At 41.0% G+C, this 14,075-nt stretch overlaps 1 protein-coding gene and 1 long non-coding RNA gene across 4 annotated transcripts in view; both read left to right on the top strand.

Moving 5' to 3' along the window:
- Positions 1 to 6,436, top strand: part of LOC116671888 (coiled-coil domain-containing protein 106) — a 9,194-nt gene extending 2,758 nt beyond the window's left edge. For all 3 annotated transcript variants that reach the window (XM_032503343.1, XM_032503344.1, XM_032503345.1), the window contains 4 exons: positions 2,130 to 2,347; positions 2,889 to 3,101; positions 3,470 to 3,676; positions 4,505 to 6,436. In XM_032503343.1, coding sequence (XP_032359234.1) covers positions 2,140 to 2,347; positions 2,889 to 3,101; positions 3,470 to 3,676; positions 4,505 to 4,884 — 1,008 coding nt within the window. In that variant the 5' untranslated portion in view covers positions 2,130 to 2,139 and the 3' untranslated portion in view covers positions 4,885 to 6,436. The remainder of the gene's footprint in view (positions 1 to 2,129; positions 2,348 to 2,888; positions 3,102 to 3,469; positions 3,677 to 4,504) is intronic.
- Positions 6,437 to 8,340: 1,904 nt separating this feature from the next.
- LOC116671894 (uncharacterized) lies at positions 8,341 to 13,503 on the top strand. Its single transcript, XR_004327397.1, has 4 exons — positions 8,341 to 10,200; positions 11,666 to 11,725; positions 11,824 to 13,417; positions 13,475 to 13,503. It is a non-coding gene; the product is annotated as an uncharacterized LOC116671894 (long non-coding RNA).
- Positions 13,504 to 14,075: the final 572 nt, after the last annotated feature.

Below are 14,075 nucleotides of genomic sequence, written 5' to 3' on the forward strand. Positions count from 1 at the left end.
AAATATGTTTATTTAATTGCATGAGGACATGTCATTCAAATGATGCAAACACCTCATTCCTTGCGGTGATTAGTGTATTGTTCTTATTCAGATAAGCAGTAGTCACTCTTAATTCATACGCAGTTCTAATAACTCGCGTTTCACAAGCATCAATTGATGCTTTGTTTCCATGCAGAAATTTAAATACAGTATAAATTAATGTAGATGAGTACTTCACTATAAATTCTGATTGACCACTGATGTTTAGAAATTAATTCTCCAAAGATAGTCAGCAAAACCGAGGTAACTTAGGAAAGTAAATGTACCAAACAGAAGTGTATGCAATGTATGCACCCATTTTTAAAAGAATGGAGGCCTTATCTTGTTATTATCACTTTGGTATCTTATCATTTGAATTTAATATCTCACAGTTGTGAGAAAAGTGTCTTCTGATTGCTAATGGCAAAAATTCTCCTCCCGCAGTATTTACTGTTATCCAAACAATTGTGACCCTATATATATATATATATATATAGTACTTGCATAAGCCAACTCCTCCCCTGACAATACAAATTCCATGTTTAAGGCAAATTCATATGGTTACACCTTGTTTGGTAACAGCTGTCCCAAACAAGCATGCAATAGTTTGATAAAAACATTGGTAGTGGAATGAAAGTATCTTAAAAAACATAATCTGATGGGTCACAGAATACAGCATAACACCTGTTCTTGTAACTATGACATCCATATTTTGTAATTATGAAGTGAAGTCTCTTAACTATAACATTGTAATTTAAAAGATACCAACGTCATAACTACAAGATAAGACCTCCAATTGTTTTTCTTTGTTGAATACAATGCACTTTTGTATAAAATGACCTGTATGCGTATCATTAAGCCTTACAGAATAATTGATATGTGACGGTTAAGTCAAAGTCATGCGTTCATGTCATGTCATTAAACCTGTCGTAAACCAGTGAACTGTAAAAACAAAAAAGCAATATAAAACTAGCTAGGCCTATCGTATAACTTTGTGTCCCAAGCTTGCTGCATTTGGTCTTTGTTTGTATGATATGTTAGTGACTTGATGGTCCATTGCATGATGAATAAGCTTTATTATTTTAATGTCGAGTCAGAGCGCTTTATGTCACACAATGCATTCAATCATGACGCACCAATTCAAGCGTTAAATAAATGCTACACAATCATTAATCGTGCCTCCTAGCATGAAGAATCATGTAGTATTTTCAAATCTCTATCTAAATTTTGATGTAGCATCTTATAATTACAAGATCTATATTTTATAAAAGATCTCAATTATTAGACTTTATCTGGTACTTACAAGATTCAGATCATATATTATGAGATGTGTCTTGTTGCTATGGAAACAGCTTGAGTCCAAGTTTAATAGCTGATTGATAACCACTTTAAAACCAGAAGTTTGAGGGGACAAAAACTGCTCCATTAGGGCTGCGCAAAATGAGGAAAATATGTGATCTGCGAGAACGTTGAATATCCCGATAACGATATTACTGCAATAAATAAACAGATATTAAAGTGTACTCCGTTCAGCATTTTTGCTGCGTTCAGTATTCTGCTGAAATGCAACAAATTGCTTGGTGAACTTGAAAACAAATGAAAGGAAGTCATTCCCAACACTCTTTTATTGAACAAATTGAACATTCAGTTGAACATAAAAGGCACCAACCCGGATTCATAATCCTTACATTTATTACTGATATTTTCTTTCAACACACACACAAAATCTGTGTGTCTTTCACCATGTGTTTATTGCGCCAGTTGATATTGCAATGATGATTTTAAAAAACAAAACAAGATATTTTGTAGCCCTAATCTCTGTGTTACGATAGACTCTGAGAGAGGAGTTCCTTGCTTTGAATGTTTTGGCTGTAATTAACTGTTGCTTACTTTCTGAATCATTACCACATTGAGTCATTTTTTAACAAACAAGTACAGTATACCCCAGTCTGTGCTTACACCTCCACATACATTTTTTTGGTCATTACAATAGAAACCAATTACATTTACAAAATGGAAATGTTAAGAATAAACAATTGTTTTTCTTTGGGATGTAAAAAAAAAACATTTTCTGCAACTGTGCCCAAAATTTCCCTCTCTTTTTTTCCCAGGTTTGAAGTGATGTCGTCCGTGTGGCAGCAGGAGCCGTCCGGTTATTCCCCCTGCGTAGAGATCGACTCCAGCTCTGTCAGGTGCAAAGACAGGCTGACCTCTCCGATCTGGCTGAAACAGGAACAAGACGACCTCCGCATCATCAAGTGGGAGAACTTTCAAACGGGAGCCTCGGCAGATGCTGTTCAGGACAACACACCCAGCAGTGCCATGTCCGGTGAGAGCACTTTCACACTGTATCTGCTGCCTTTTTGTGCCAGTATGCCGTCGGTACACACATTTTTATAACTTGGTGCAATAAAACAAAGGTTCCAGGTGTAGTCTCAGTCTTTGGGCCCCTGTTTAAGATGCTTGTGGCCCAGAGTTGCAGAGTGTACGCAGTCTGCATTCAAATGTGGAATGCCAGGTGCAATTTTGGGGCTTCATGTCAGTAGTTCATTTTACGTACACACGTTCTTATTAATTCAATTGGGAATTCATCTTTCCCTTGAACCAGCAGCTGCCAACTTGAAACAAGTTTCTTCTTTACCTGAGGTTGAAGAAATCTGGACACTTTCTGTTTTATGCCATAAAACAATTACACTGCTTTCTTTTGACACACAGTCGTTGGCAAGGGTCTTGCATCTTATGATGCTCATGTCTCTGCTTCATTAATGTTACACCACCAAAAAAATATTTTTTTCCACAAAACAAAAATGATGCCAGTGAAATTGTTTGAAGAAGTTATTTTCACACACTCAAACTTGCCTTTGCTCTAGCTGCCTCACATCAGGAAAGCCTTCCCCCGCGGGTGGTGCTGACCATCACCAAGCTGCAGTGCATGCTGGAGAGCAAACAGGAGCGCATCACTGCACTGGAGAAGCAGGTGGAGGACCTGATGCAGGACCGCAAGTTCCTGAGGAGCCAGATTGAAAACCTCACAAGTAACCGCACCATGCCAACCTTTGCATCACCCAGTCCAGTAACTGAAGGTCAGTGTCCAAAGTGGTTGGGTGCTCTTATTAATCAATCAATCAATCAATCAATCACATTTATTCTGTGTAAAATCACCATTAAACATTTTCTCAGTGCACTTTACAATTAAAAGAACACAGAAATAACAAACGGCAACAAAACAACTGAACAGCATTTATCAGAAATAACAATAATAACAAAACAAAACCAGCAACATAGGAGAATGAGTGAAAAGGTTTGTTTGGGAAGGATGCAGAAAGGATGGTGTGTCATGGTTGGCTCTAGTATAATGAGTAGAGGCAGGTTTTCAGTCCAGATTTTAAAACATCAACTGAGTGGGCTTTTTTTTCATGTCATTCGTGTCATTTGTGTTGATCATATGCAGCTCCTAAACCCAGCAAAGTGCAGCACTCGGAAAACAAATCTCGGAAGAGAGAAAAAGCTTCTTCTTGTTCCTCTGACAGCAGCAACAGCGGCTCTGAAGCGTCGGATTCGTCAGAAGTTTCAGCGGCGTCAAGTGAATACAGAAGGAAGAAACACCACAAGGACAAGAAAAGATCAAGAAAAGGGAAGGACTACAGCAGGAAGAGGGGTAATTATCATGTCTTGTCATTCTAAAGCTAGTCATTATTTGTTTAACGTGTAAGTGTGCTCACTGACCATTTGTAAACATATACACATTTAACCGTTCACCGATAATTCAAGTCAGTACCTGATATAATTCTTAAAAAGCATTATTACCGTATATATGGTCACCGCTTAGAAAGAATCCCGCACACTGACCATTACGCAAGCAATTCTTTAATTAGAAAAAACGTTTTGGTCTTAGACTTTCCTCCGATAAATTTCCACATTCACCTCAACCATAACCTTAACTAGTTTGGTTGACTAATCAGGACCAATCAGATCCTACTCTGGAATGACCTCATTCATTCATGAAGGGGCACTCCCCTCACGGACTGTGGACATGTAAGGGCAGAAAAAATGCCACCTAGTACATTTAAAAACACGGAGTAATCAGACCAGTTATGTTGTTGTCACAGCAAAAGAAAGTGTGAAGTTAGATAGATGTAGATATACCTCCCTGTTAAAAGTGTGTAAGAAAAACTTTGACTCGAGTTTGTGAATTAGAGCACGTCCTTTTGATTTGAATTTGTATTAAATTGGAGTAGGCTAAAGCGTGTAAAGAGAATAAAAATTGGGAAGGACGAAAGATGAAGGTATTTTCACTACTGTTCATTGGAAACTACGACGGCTAGTTAAAAGGACTGTAAAGATGGCATTATAAAAGTTTCAAGTTAAAAGATTTTATTACTTTTGCACAAGCTGATTAAGACTTTTGCATTTGTGATGGCATAAAGATTCTTCATCACTTCTGTAATAACCATGTAATAACATGCCTTGTCATTCATTCCACCAGCCACCGGCGTCCAGTATGTCATCCACCGCTACAAACAAGTCCTGTCAGCCTTCATCAAGAAGAAAAGCATGAGCGAAGCCTTCCGCCATCTTGGAATCGACCGGAACACCATCGCCAACACTGCATCGATTGCCGAGCTCCATCTGGCCGGCAAAGACATGGTCCCCCTGGTGGGCATGTTTCGCCAAGGAGAAGAGACACTGGTCAGCTACGCCAACAGGTGCACCCTGGTCATAGACAGCGACGCTGACCTGTCCAGGAAAATAGACCATATGAAAGCTAGCGGCGAGCTTCTGCCCATCGCAGGGAAAAGGCAGAGGTTGTTGCATTCTCACATGCAACAGATGGGGGGCGCAGCAGAGGGCATTTTATTAGGTTGATGAATTTCTAATTGTATGTGGTTGGGGTGAAACATAATGCCTTTTACAAAAACATGTTCCTTTGTTTTGATTGATATTTATGTTTTATGTAGCAGTTTAGCCTTTTTCTTAAATTGATTTAGTAAATTATTTTCAGAATGTCCATGTCCATGATGTATATTTTGCCCTTACAACTGCTGTCAGTAAAGAGCAGAAGTTTGTGTGTAGCGTACGAAACACCCACAAGATGGCAGTGCTACCATATTAGATCATTTTTACAAAGCACTCCTCTTGTCATTTACTCCAAAATGGTGGATTGTCAATTTCCATTTTCCAGCACCTTGTTTTTGTGGAGGCGTAACTTTTCTGTTTATAGAACAGTTGTGAAAAATAATTTTGTTGACATTATCCTGTGATTCTTATGCTGTAATTGAACCGACCGATTTCAAAACTGCGTTTGTTGCAAAGTGTGTTAATGTTTCTGAACCGGCCAACAAATGAAAACAGTTTTTCATACAGAGATTTCAGTGAGTTATGTTGCCTTTGCTTTTATCTTTTTTGATTATTATATTTTTTAGGGGGGGAGGCTTTTCTCTTTATTTGATAGTGACAGTGGATAGACAGGAACGGTGGGAAAAAGATGGCAGATGACACGCAGCAAAGGACCGCAGGTTGGATTCGAACCCCGGGCCGCTGCAAAGGACTCAGCCTACATGGGGAGGTCGCCCTGCTTTTATATTGGATCATATCATCTCCAAATTATATAACCTCTGTCTTTTGTGAGCTGAAATGGGATTGACAACAAATGAATTGCAGAACAAATGTGTATTCAATTTGCTCTCAGAGGCATATTTGTATTCTGTCTCTTGACCAGAGGAGTGGGCTGGACCAGTTGTGTAGACAGATGGAAAAGCTTGGTGAGACATCCATGGCCGATGGTAAGTGTCAGAGCAAAGTGTTGCCATTGCCTTCCCTGCTGTTTGCTTTTCACGTGGAGTGACAAATTACTCGTGCAGAGCCATTACAGGGGCTGCACCCAGGCTGTGTATCTTTGCATTAGACTCGGTCACTGTCACTCCCAGTCACACACCGGCTATCTGCTTATCTTTAACTCTCTGCATCCCAATCTGTCCGTCCCCTCTCCTCTAAACCCCGCCTCACATCACTTCTTCCATCTCTTCTTTACCCTTCCATTTCTTTCTGTCTCATGTGTTCATCCAAAACAAAAAGCTGGTGGAGTTTTGGACAGTGTAGAAACATTTCAGGCCAGCAGAGGTGACCCAAAGTTGCTCTCAGCCTGTTCACAGCCACAGGGGGCTGGTGTATGCTGGTCTGCTCAGCAGCGTGAGGAAAAAAAGGGTGGGGTTGTATCTCTGCCAGCACTCATATCTACCCATCTCCTGAGGCATGCAAACGTCAGTTCTGCTCTCCTTGTCACGAGATGTGAAGGAAGGTTTTCTGCAAACTCTGGAATGAAAAAATGACGCTGTGCGTAAAGTACAGGCTGTTATTGAGGTACTGTATGTGATTTATTTCATTTTTGCACACCACCCCTGTTTGTCACCCTGTCCCTACAAAAAAAACAGCAAAATGCAGCCTCCACCTGCTAAGGCTCCAGAGTGGCAGCTGTGAATTTGGTGTTAATGACTCGAGGTGATGGAGCTCAGTGGCTGCAAAAAGAGATAGGATGTGGGCCTAATCGAGCCTGAAGCATTCTCTCCTCCTCCCCCTGGCCTTTTGACTCACACTGGTGTGGGGCCAGCTGGGACTCCATTTAGTTTCTTTCGTGGTTTGCCACGTCATTGCGGAGGCTCCAAGTGCCTGATGGATACAAAATCAACCCCCCTCCCGTTAGCTTTGATCCTGAGCTTGACAAAAAGAGCATCTGGACGTTCTCACAGAGAGTAGCGTGTAATAACCACCATAACTCTCTTAATGATGCAAGTATAATGTGTTTGAACTGGTGAGTTCAAATGGGCTAGGGTTATGTTGTTACACTGGCAGTGTGTGCTGGACCTGCTGCGTGACAAAGGCCTCAGACACATTATATAAAGGATTACAGGGCCTGTAATTGAGCAAAAAAGCTCAGACTTCAGCACTTGATTTTCTGCTCTCTGGGGAAAATAGTTCTTGGCTTGAAAAACACTTGAGTGTAATGTGATTTCTTCACAATTACTGAGATTATTTCAAGATATTGAGTAACCAGTTGGGTTGGCATCTCCTTGGGCTTATTGTTTGTCCAACAGATTTTAAATGGTGTGTCATAACATTTGGCATTCAACAGAAATTTTGTGAACATGCAGCCGCCTGTTTTATTACACCAAAAACCAAAGAGGTCAGAAAATCCACCAAGTTCTATGTAGTTTGTCTGACCCGTAGCCATGCTAGCTGCTTCCATGTTATCCACTCATTCTGTAGTCAATACCTACTATAATTCATTAAGGGGATTGCTCCAGTGCTGCTGGATGTCCTTCATGTTTGGCTGGATGTCCCTCATGTTTGGCTGGATGTCCTTCCACTTTATTTGTGTTGGCATTCTGAACTCAGGTTGATATCTGAGGACTATGGTTACCTGCTCCTCAGATCTCTGCAGGGTAAATCCAGACAGCTAGCTAGACCATCTGTCCAATCTGAGTTTTCTGTTGCACGACTTATTTGGGGTGGGGGAACAAATCAATCCAACATAGTATCACAATATTTTCAGTGTCAATACTGGATTGATACACAGGCGTCAAGTATCAATCTTTTATTATATACTGTATGTGTTTGTCTGCTTAACAATTTTGTTTTGCAGCAATAAAATTGAAGTGATATGAACCAACAGAGAAATTTATATTTTTTTAGATAAAACAAATGTTGACAAAGTTTCCTTTTGGGGTATCATTTGAAATTAGGAAAAATAAGAAGTTGGAAAAAAGTTTATAAATTGCAATATGTTTAAAATCACAATAATAAGTTTTGTGGTGGTATTGCTGGGAGGTGTCTGGTGATTCCCACCCCTACGACTTATACAACTTTTGAACGAGCACATGTTCCACCAGAACAAGCTGTTTTGCAGAGGCACCTCTACGCTATTGCATCCGGTGAACAGCGTGAAGACACTTGTAATTGGTTGAAGAAATGCCATTAAACCAGAGCCCTTTTTTTCCCATCCTGGAATACTGTGTGGACTAGCCAGACCCTCTTCCACAGCGCTGTGGAGGAAGGTCTGGCAATGGAGACTATTTGTGCTAAAGCTGGAGTACTATTAGCTTAGCATAGCATAAACACTGCACATTATAAAGATGAAATGCTAGGCCGGCACTGTCCAAATGTAACAAAATCATTTTGTTAATTATTTTTATGGATAAAAAACAAACAAGTAGCTGTTTCCAGTCTATGTGCTAAGTTAAGCTAATTGGCCTTTAGCCAGAGATATGTCTTTCTCTAACATTAGAGTGCTATCAATAATCTCATCTTACTCTCAGCAATAGCATAATACATTTATTTTCCAAAATGTTTGACTATTTCTTAAAACTGCTGTCATCTTAAGTAGAACCTTTGGACCACATTATTTATAATTTCCTATTTTACTAACAAACAAATTTAATACAATCTGGTTTTAAAGTTAAGCAGCTCTGTTACCAGTAACATGTATGTAAATAGACTTTATATCTTTAGTTTGTCTGCAGGGAGCGTCTGTTGTGTTTAGTGACATCAGGCAGTGACATCAGATGGCTGGTGAAGCAGTCAACAGTTTTTGTTAACACACCATCATAGTTTTGTCCTCAGCTTATCACTGGGAGGGAAAAGACACATGGACATGTATTTGTTCTCCAACTAGTGTGGTATCCCTGTGCGTATTTACTGCATGCGCCCACCGGATAACAGTATGGTTGTTTCAGTGTAGCCCACCCCCTAGCTGCGAGCGTTGAGCGGCACTAGAGGACAGTGTTGTGTCCAATTCACTCTTGTCATGTTCTATTGTTTGTGGCCAGACGCATCATGCACACAGCCCCCCATGCACAGTTTGCCTTACTGCAGTTGATTAGATTCGGTCTGATGGGTTAACAGTAATACTCTTCCACTACAGTGTAGAGTGACTCTTATTACAATCTTTAAATATGCACTAATATGCATCAAGCCAAAGAAACGGGTAGGAAAACAGACACATGCTTAGACAAAGCGTCTCAGACAAAATGCTATGTTTGCCATGTCATTTTTTCTTCCCTGCTGTCTTTGTAAACCCTTCAAGCTGTTCACACAGCCAATGAAATAATAGTCATTAATGAGACTTCTCTTGGATTATAAAATAGAGGGGGGGAAAGCGAAGATGCTAATCTGAAACCACAGAACCTCTTTACAATGACAGCCTTTCTGCCAGCACTGCTCGATCAACAAGTCTTGAGTTATTGCTGGTGTGCTCTCCATCTGGCTGCCACTGATAAGAACTTGGGGGCTGCTGGATAATAGTCTCGCAATCTCAAAAGCAGGAGGGGGACATAATGTATTCTGGGGGGATCCAGCAAACAGGACCCTACAAACCAAACCACACATCTCCCCCCAAGCCAATCTGCACTTTCGGGCGGCCCCTTAGATAGAGCCGATGGGGGGGGGTTGGGGGACATCATGGTGCAGTAGTCATGATTTGCCTTGAGTGTGATTTTATTCCTGGAGGGACAAGATGGCTGCACTCAGCCAAAACACAGGAGCTTCATCCGTGAGCAAGCGCTATCATGTTTATGGTACAATAATCAACTGTGATCCAAAGCTATATGGGCGAGCTTCTGCACTACAGCACCTGCATGGCCTTGTCTCTTTGCATTGTTGGAAATATGTAAGGCTGGTACAACCTCTATTTTCAGGGTCAGAGGCACTGACTGTTTGCTGGTTTATATCCCCCAGGTGTCCTCAGAATGACAGCGGCGCAGCATGGGAGATGAAAGAGCAAAAAATGAGAAATGGTTGAATGCTGTAGGCTTGCGACGGTTGTTTTTAATATCTGATCAACTGTACATTGTGTAAAATTTGTGGTTGTATAAATATATTTTCTGACACAACCTACGACAAAAAGTAGTCAGTAAATAGGCATCCATCTGTGAATAAGGTCTTTTTTCTATTCCTCCCCAGAAACAAGAAACCTCATGTGACAACTACGTCCACAAATGCATCATTGGGACACAGAGGAGACGATAGTATGTGACGTGGAAGAATACGTAAAATGACAGCATGAAGGAACCCCCCAACCCCACCCTCCAGTTGGTTATTCGTCCAGTGACGCAGGACAAATCGGACATCTTTGGCACAAAAAAGACAAATCAGTTGAAGGGGACTGGGGACAGATGCACAACTCAGAATGTAAAAGCCTCACACTATGTTTTTTTGCTGATAAGCAGAGAGGATTTGGAGTTTGTCTGTCATGTTTAAAGGAGAATTACGGCCATTTTTTACATTAATCTTGATTGTTATAAATATGCATGTACTTTTGATTAAAAAAACCCCGACCTGAATCAGTGCAGGCAACACGGAGTAGCTGCAGCAATGTGTACGAGCTTCCACTGAGCTAAAACGGTAGTTGCAGGGGCAAGTTTTAGAGTGCCTTTGTGCCTCTTGACAGACATAAAATGTAATTAAAATGTTTGTGCAACATGAACAGGGCCCTTACGTGACAACAAGATGCCTTTTCAACTCAGACATTGTTTAAATTCATGTATCCTGGTCTCTGTCTCGATCCTGCTACTAGCTGCTAGCTCCTAGCTCCTAGCTGCCGTCTGGTGTGTGTTCAGACAGGAGACAGGTCATGTCACGTCTTGAAGTTTATTGAGGGAAATTAACTTTTTGTCCAAAGCCATGACCTGTCCTCTGGAGGATATAGCCAGACCACCGCCGCTCCGTGGATTGTTGACAGGATGATTACCATAGAAGCCTGGCTGAACACACTCATCGGACCGCAGCTAGGAGCTAGCAGATCGAGACAGGGACAAGGGTAGGTAAATTTAAACAATGTCTGAGTTGAAAATGCATCTTGTTGCCATGGAAGGGCCCTTGCATTTTTTGTCTGGTAAGAGGCACAAAGGCACTCTAAAACTTGCCCTGACAACTGCCGTTTTAGCCCAGTGGAAGCTCGCACACATTGCTGCAGCTACTCCGTGTTGCCTGCACTGATTCAGGTCGTTTTTTTTTAATCAAAAGTACATGCATATATACGACGATCAAGATTAACATAAAAAATGGACAAAATTCTCCTTTAAGGGTGGCCAAACACCCAGGTATTAATGAGTAGGCATCATCTCAGCGGTGGTGTCCTATTGGTGGTGTTTCAACCTGAGCCGGTTGTTTGACTCTGATGATTCAGTCACAGTTGTGTTCTGTGAGTCCTCTCCTGCAGGATTAATGACTGGAAAAATTGAAAGGACAGAAAAAAAGGGAAAGTGGAGGAGTGCTACTGGCCATTAAATGCCGATCAGAGCTGTCATATTGTCTGGAAACACAGACAGATGGGGGGTTTGGCTGTAGGGGAAAATGCTTTCTCTAACGACAATGATAATAGTCTTGTATTGCCCACTAGTCACAGCTTGGTGAGAAAGATATGCTTTGGAAAATTACGGGGATTGCATGCCACACTGTGTCTCTGCAGATGATCGAGGTCTAGCTTGCTTGAATTTTGTTTTTGTTTTTCATTTTTGAAATGAGGGATTCTCAGATTAGGGGACGCTGGGCTTTTCTGTGTATACTCTTCTGCTTGACCTCTTTTATGATAGATTCATTGGGAAAGCCAGCACTGTGTAATTAACTGTCTGTCTATTGTTCTCACACATTGCAGGTTCCCGCTGCAATGTGTTGAACCTCGTTGAAACAACTCATCTCTCTACTCTACAAAAAAGTAAGTCCCTACACTGCATTGATCTCAAGATATTGAATACACTTTTTTTTTTTTCTTTACAAGTTTTATTTCCGTGTTCAATATGTTTGCTCCATTAGGGAATTCCTGCTCTACAAAACAAGCTGAAGAAGTGGAACTCAAAGTGAAACTCAAGAGGATATTTTATAAATATTATGGCTGTGAGTGTATCCAGCACAAGCTGATGCAGTGCTACCCCTGAAAACACCAAACTTTTACTAGGACTTCCAGGGAATCAAAGGTGAAAACACCCAGCCGTACTCCTCAAATCTGGGCAGAGAAATGAATACTGAAGAGCGACAAAGGGCATTTGCATCAGCACGTTATACAACTCCTCTCCACTGGGGAAGAGGACAAACTTTTTGATGATGAGTCACTGTTGGTACTACTCGGCATCATGTCATGAACCCAGCTGATTGTACTTATGTGGGATGGCAGGGGAGTGGGCGGGAAAAGGTCAAAAAGTGGTTAGTTGTTATATTTTTTCTGTTAAATGCTGCTGAATTACCTGTGCAAGAGGATTTCTTAAAGCATAAATTTGTTCTATGGATAGCAATGAATGCATTCTGTCTGTCAGTCTTCGGCCCAGGCTGAAATATCTTAGCATTTTTGCCATTTAGTCAAGACATTCATGGTTCCCAGATGTATCCTAATGATTTTGGTTGTCCTTTAAAATTGCCTCTTGCACAACCTCATGGTTGACATTTGTGGTTTTGAGTGAAATGTCTTGATAATTTTGGATGGATTGCCTTGAAATTTGCCACAGATGAATTGTCTATAGTGTGCACTTTTTATCCATCCCCGGGTCAACATTTTTTAATTTGTCACATGGAGTTTGCGCGGGAGTTACACTTACTTTGACTGGTGGTGTACTGTACGCCACTTGGGGTCCAGTCTTATAATGCTTTGTGTGAGCTGATTGTTCTGCAGCAGTTAAAATATTCTGTTCCCAGTCACATTGCTACATACACAAAAGAGCATAAAGTGAAGAGGCAGAGGCTGCTGCTTTAACAGATAAGTAGTAGTAGTAGTTGAGGCACCATGTTGCCAGTGCGTGTCGTTATTGACATAAGGAGGGTCATTGAAAAGACAAGAGGCCACTGTTAAAGACAAGAGGCCATTGTTTGCTTCAGCAACATTCACCCGCTATTTTGTGTTTCACAGGCTGTTACAGGTGAATTTAAACACTGTTTCTGGGTTTGAGCCCTTTATTCTAAAGGCTCTGACACACCAGCGGTGGTCTTTGGCAGAAAAGGCAGTCAGACTGATCATTCGGCTCCAGTTGAAAAAGTGCCTTGGAACACACCAACGCGACTCCGACTTGAGCGTAGATCATGCGCATGCGCAAGTCATAATACGTCTCCACCAACAGCAGGCAGCTCTAATCTGTAATGTCGCCCAAAAAGTAAAAAATCGGAAATGACGACCGTGTCACGTGGTTCTGGCTTCTCCTGGATTTCAAAGCCGACCATAATGGCGGCTTGTTCGGAATACAACCTTGTATTATACAAAAATAGTTCACGAAACATGCTTCTGAAAACATTTTAAGCAAGAAATAGGCCACGCGGTTGTTGAATCTGTCTATTTCTTTGATCGACAAAGGTCAGTTTGAAAGATATTCGTCAGTTTTTGAGAGGCGTTCATCCCGCTCATCCCGCTCGTCATTTCCGAAAAGTGTTTTAACATAAGTGCACTTATTCGCTAGTCAAGGGCTAGCCCTCCACCAATCAGATTGGTCATTGACTCCAACTGCCCACTGGCCAATTCAATGGACGCGTGTCCCGATTAAACCGTTTGAAAGAGTCCATGCTGTTTATACAATCATTAAAATCTGAAACTAAATGACTAAATGAATAGGATTGACTCAATATAAACACATTAGTTAATGTGATATACATTTTTAGAACAATCCCTTGAACAGGTGAAATGAACTGCCGGGCTGCAGAGAGTCTCAAAGAAGCACCGGGTTAAGATGTGCAATTATGTTCGTCTAAATGAGAATTACATTTTTGTATATCAAAGGCGTCTATAAAAACACTGTCATTCAGCCTGCTCGCATCACACAACCTGCAACAAATTCATTAACATCACAGGCAAACCAAAGCTCATAAGCTATTGCTATTTGTTCACAGTTCGATTAGCTTGGGTTCCTCACCGTGACATCAAATTGAATACATTTATGCAAACATTTATTTATTTATTTTTCAATTTCAGCTCAAGGCATTTTTTTCTACACAGCTTAAATAATCAGCAAACAAGGTGAAATGCTATAAACTGCATTGTCCTCTGCACCAATGAAGAAAAACGGAAAATAGATGAGAATACATATGAT

This window comes from Etheostoma spectabile, chromosome 22 (assembly GCF_008692095.1).
Source record: "Etheostoma spectabile isolate EspeVRDwgs_2016 chromosome 22, UIUC_Espe_1.0, whole genome shotgun sequence".
NCBI lineage: Eukaryota > Metazoa > Chordata > Actinopteri > Perciformes > Percidae > Etheostoma > Etheostoma spectabile.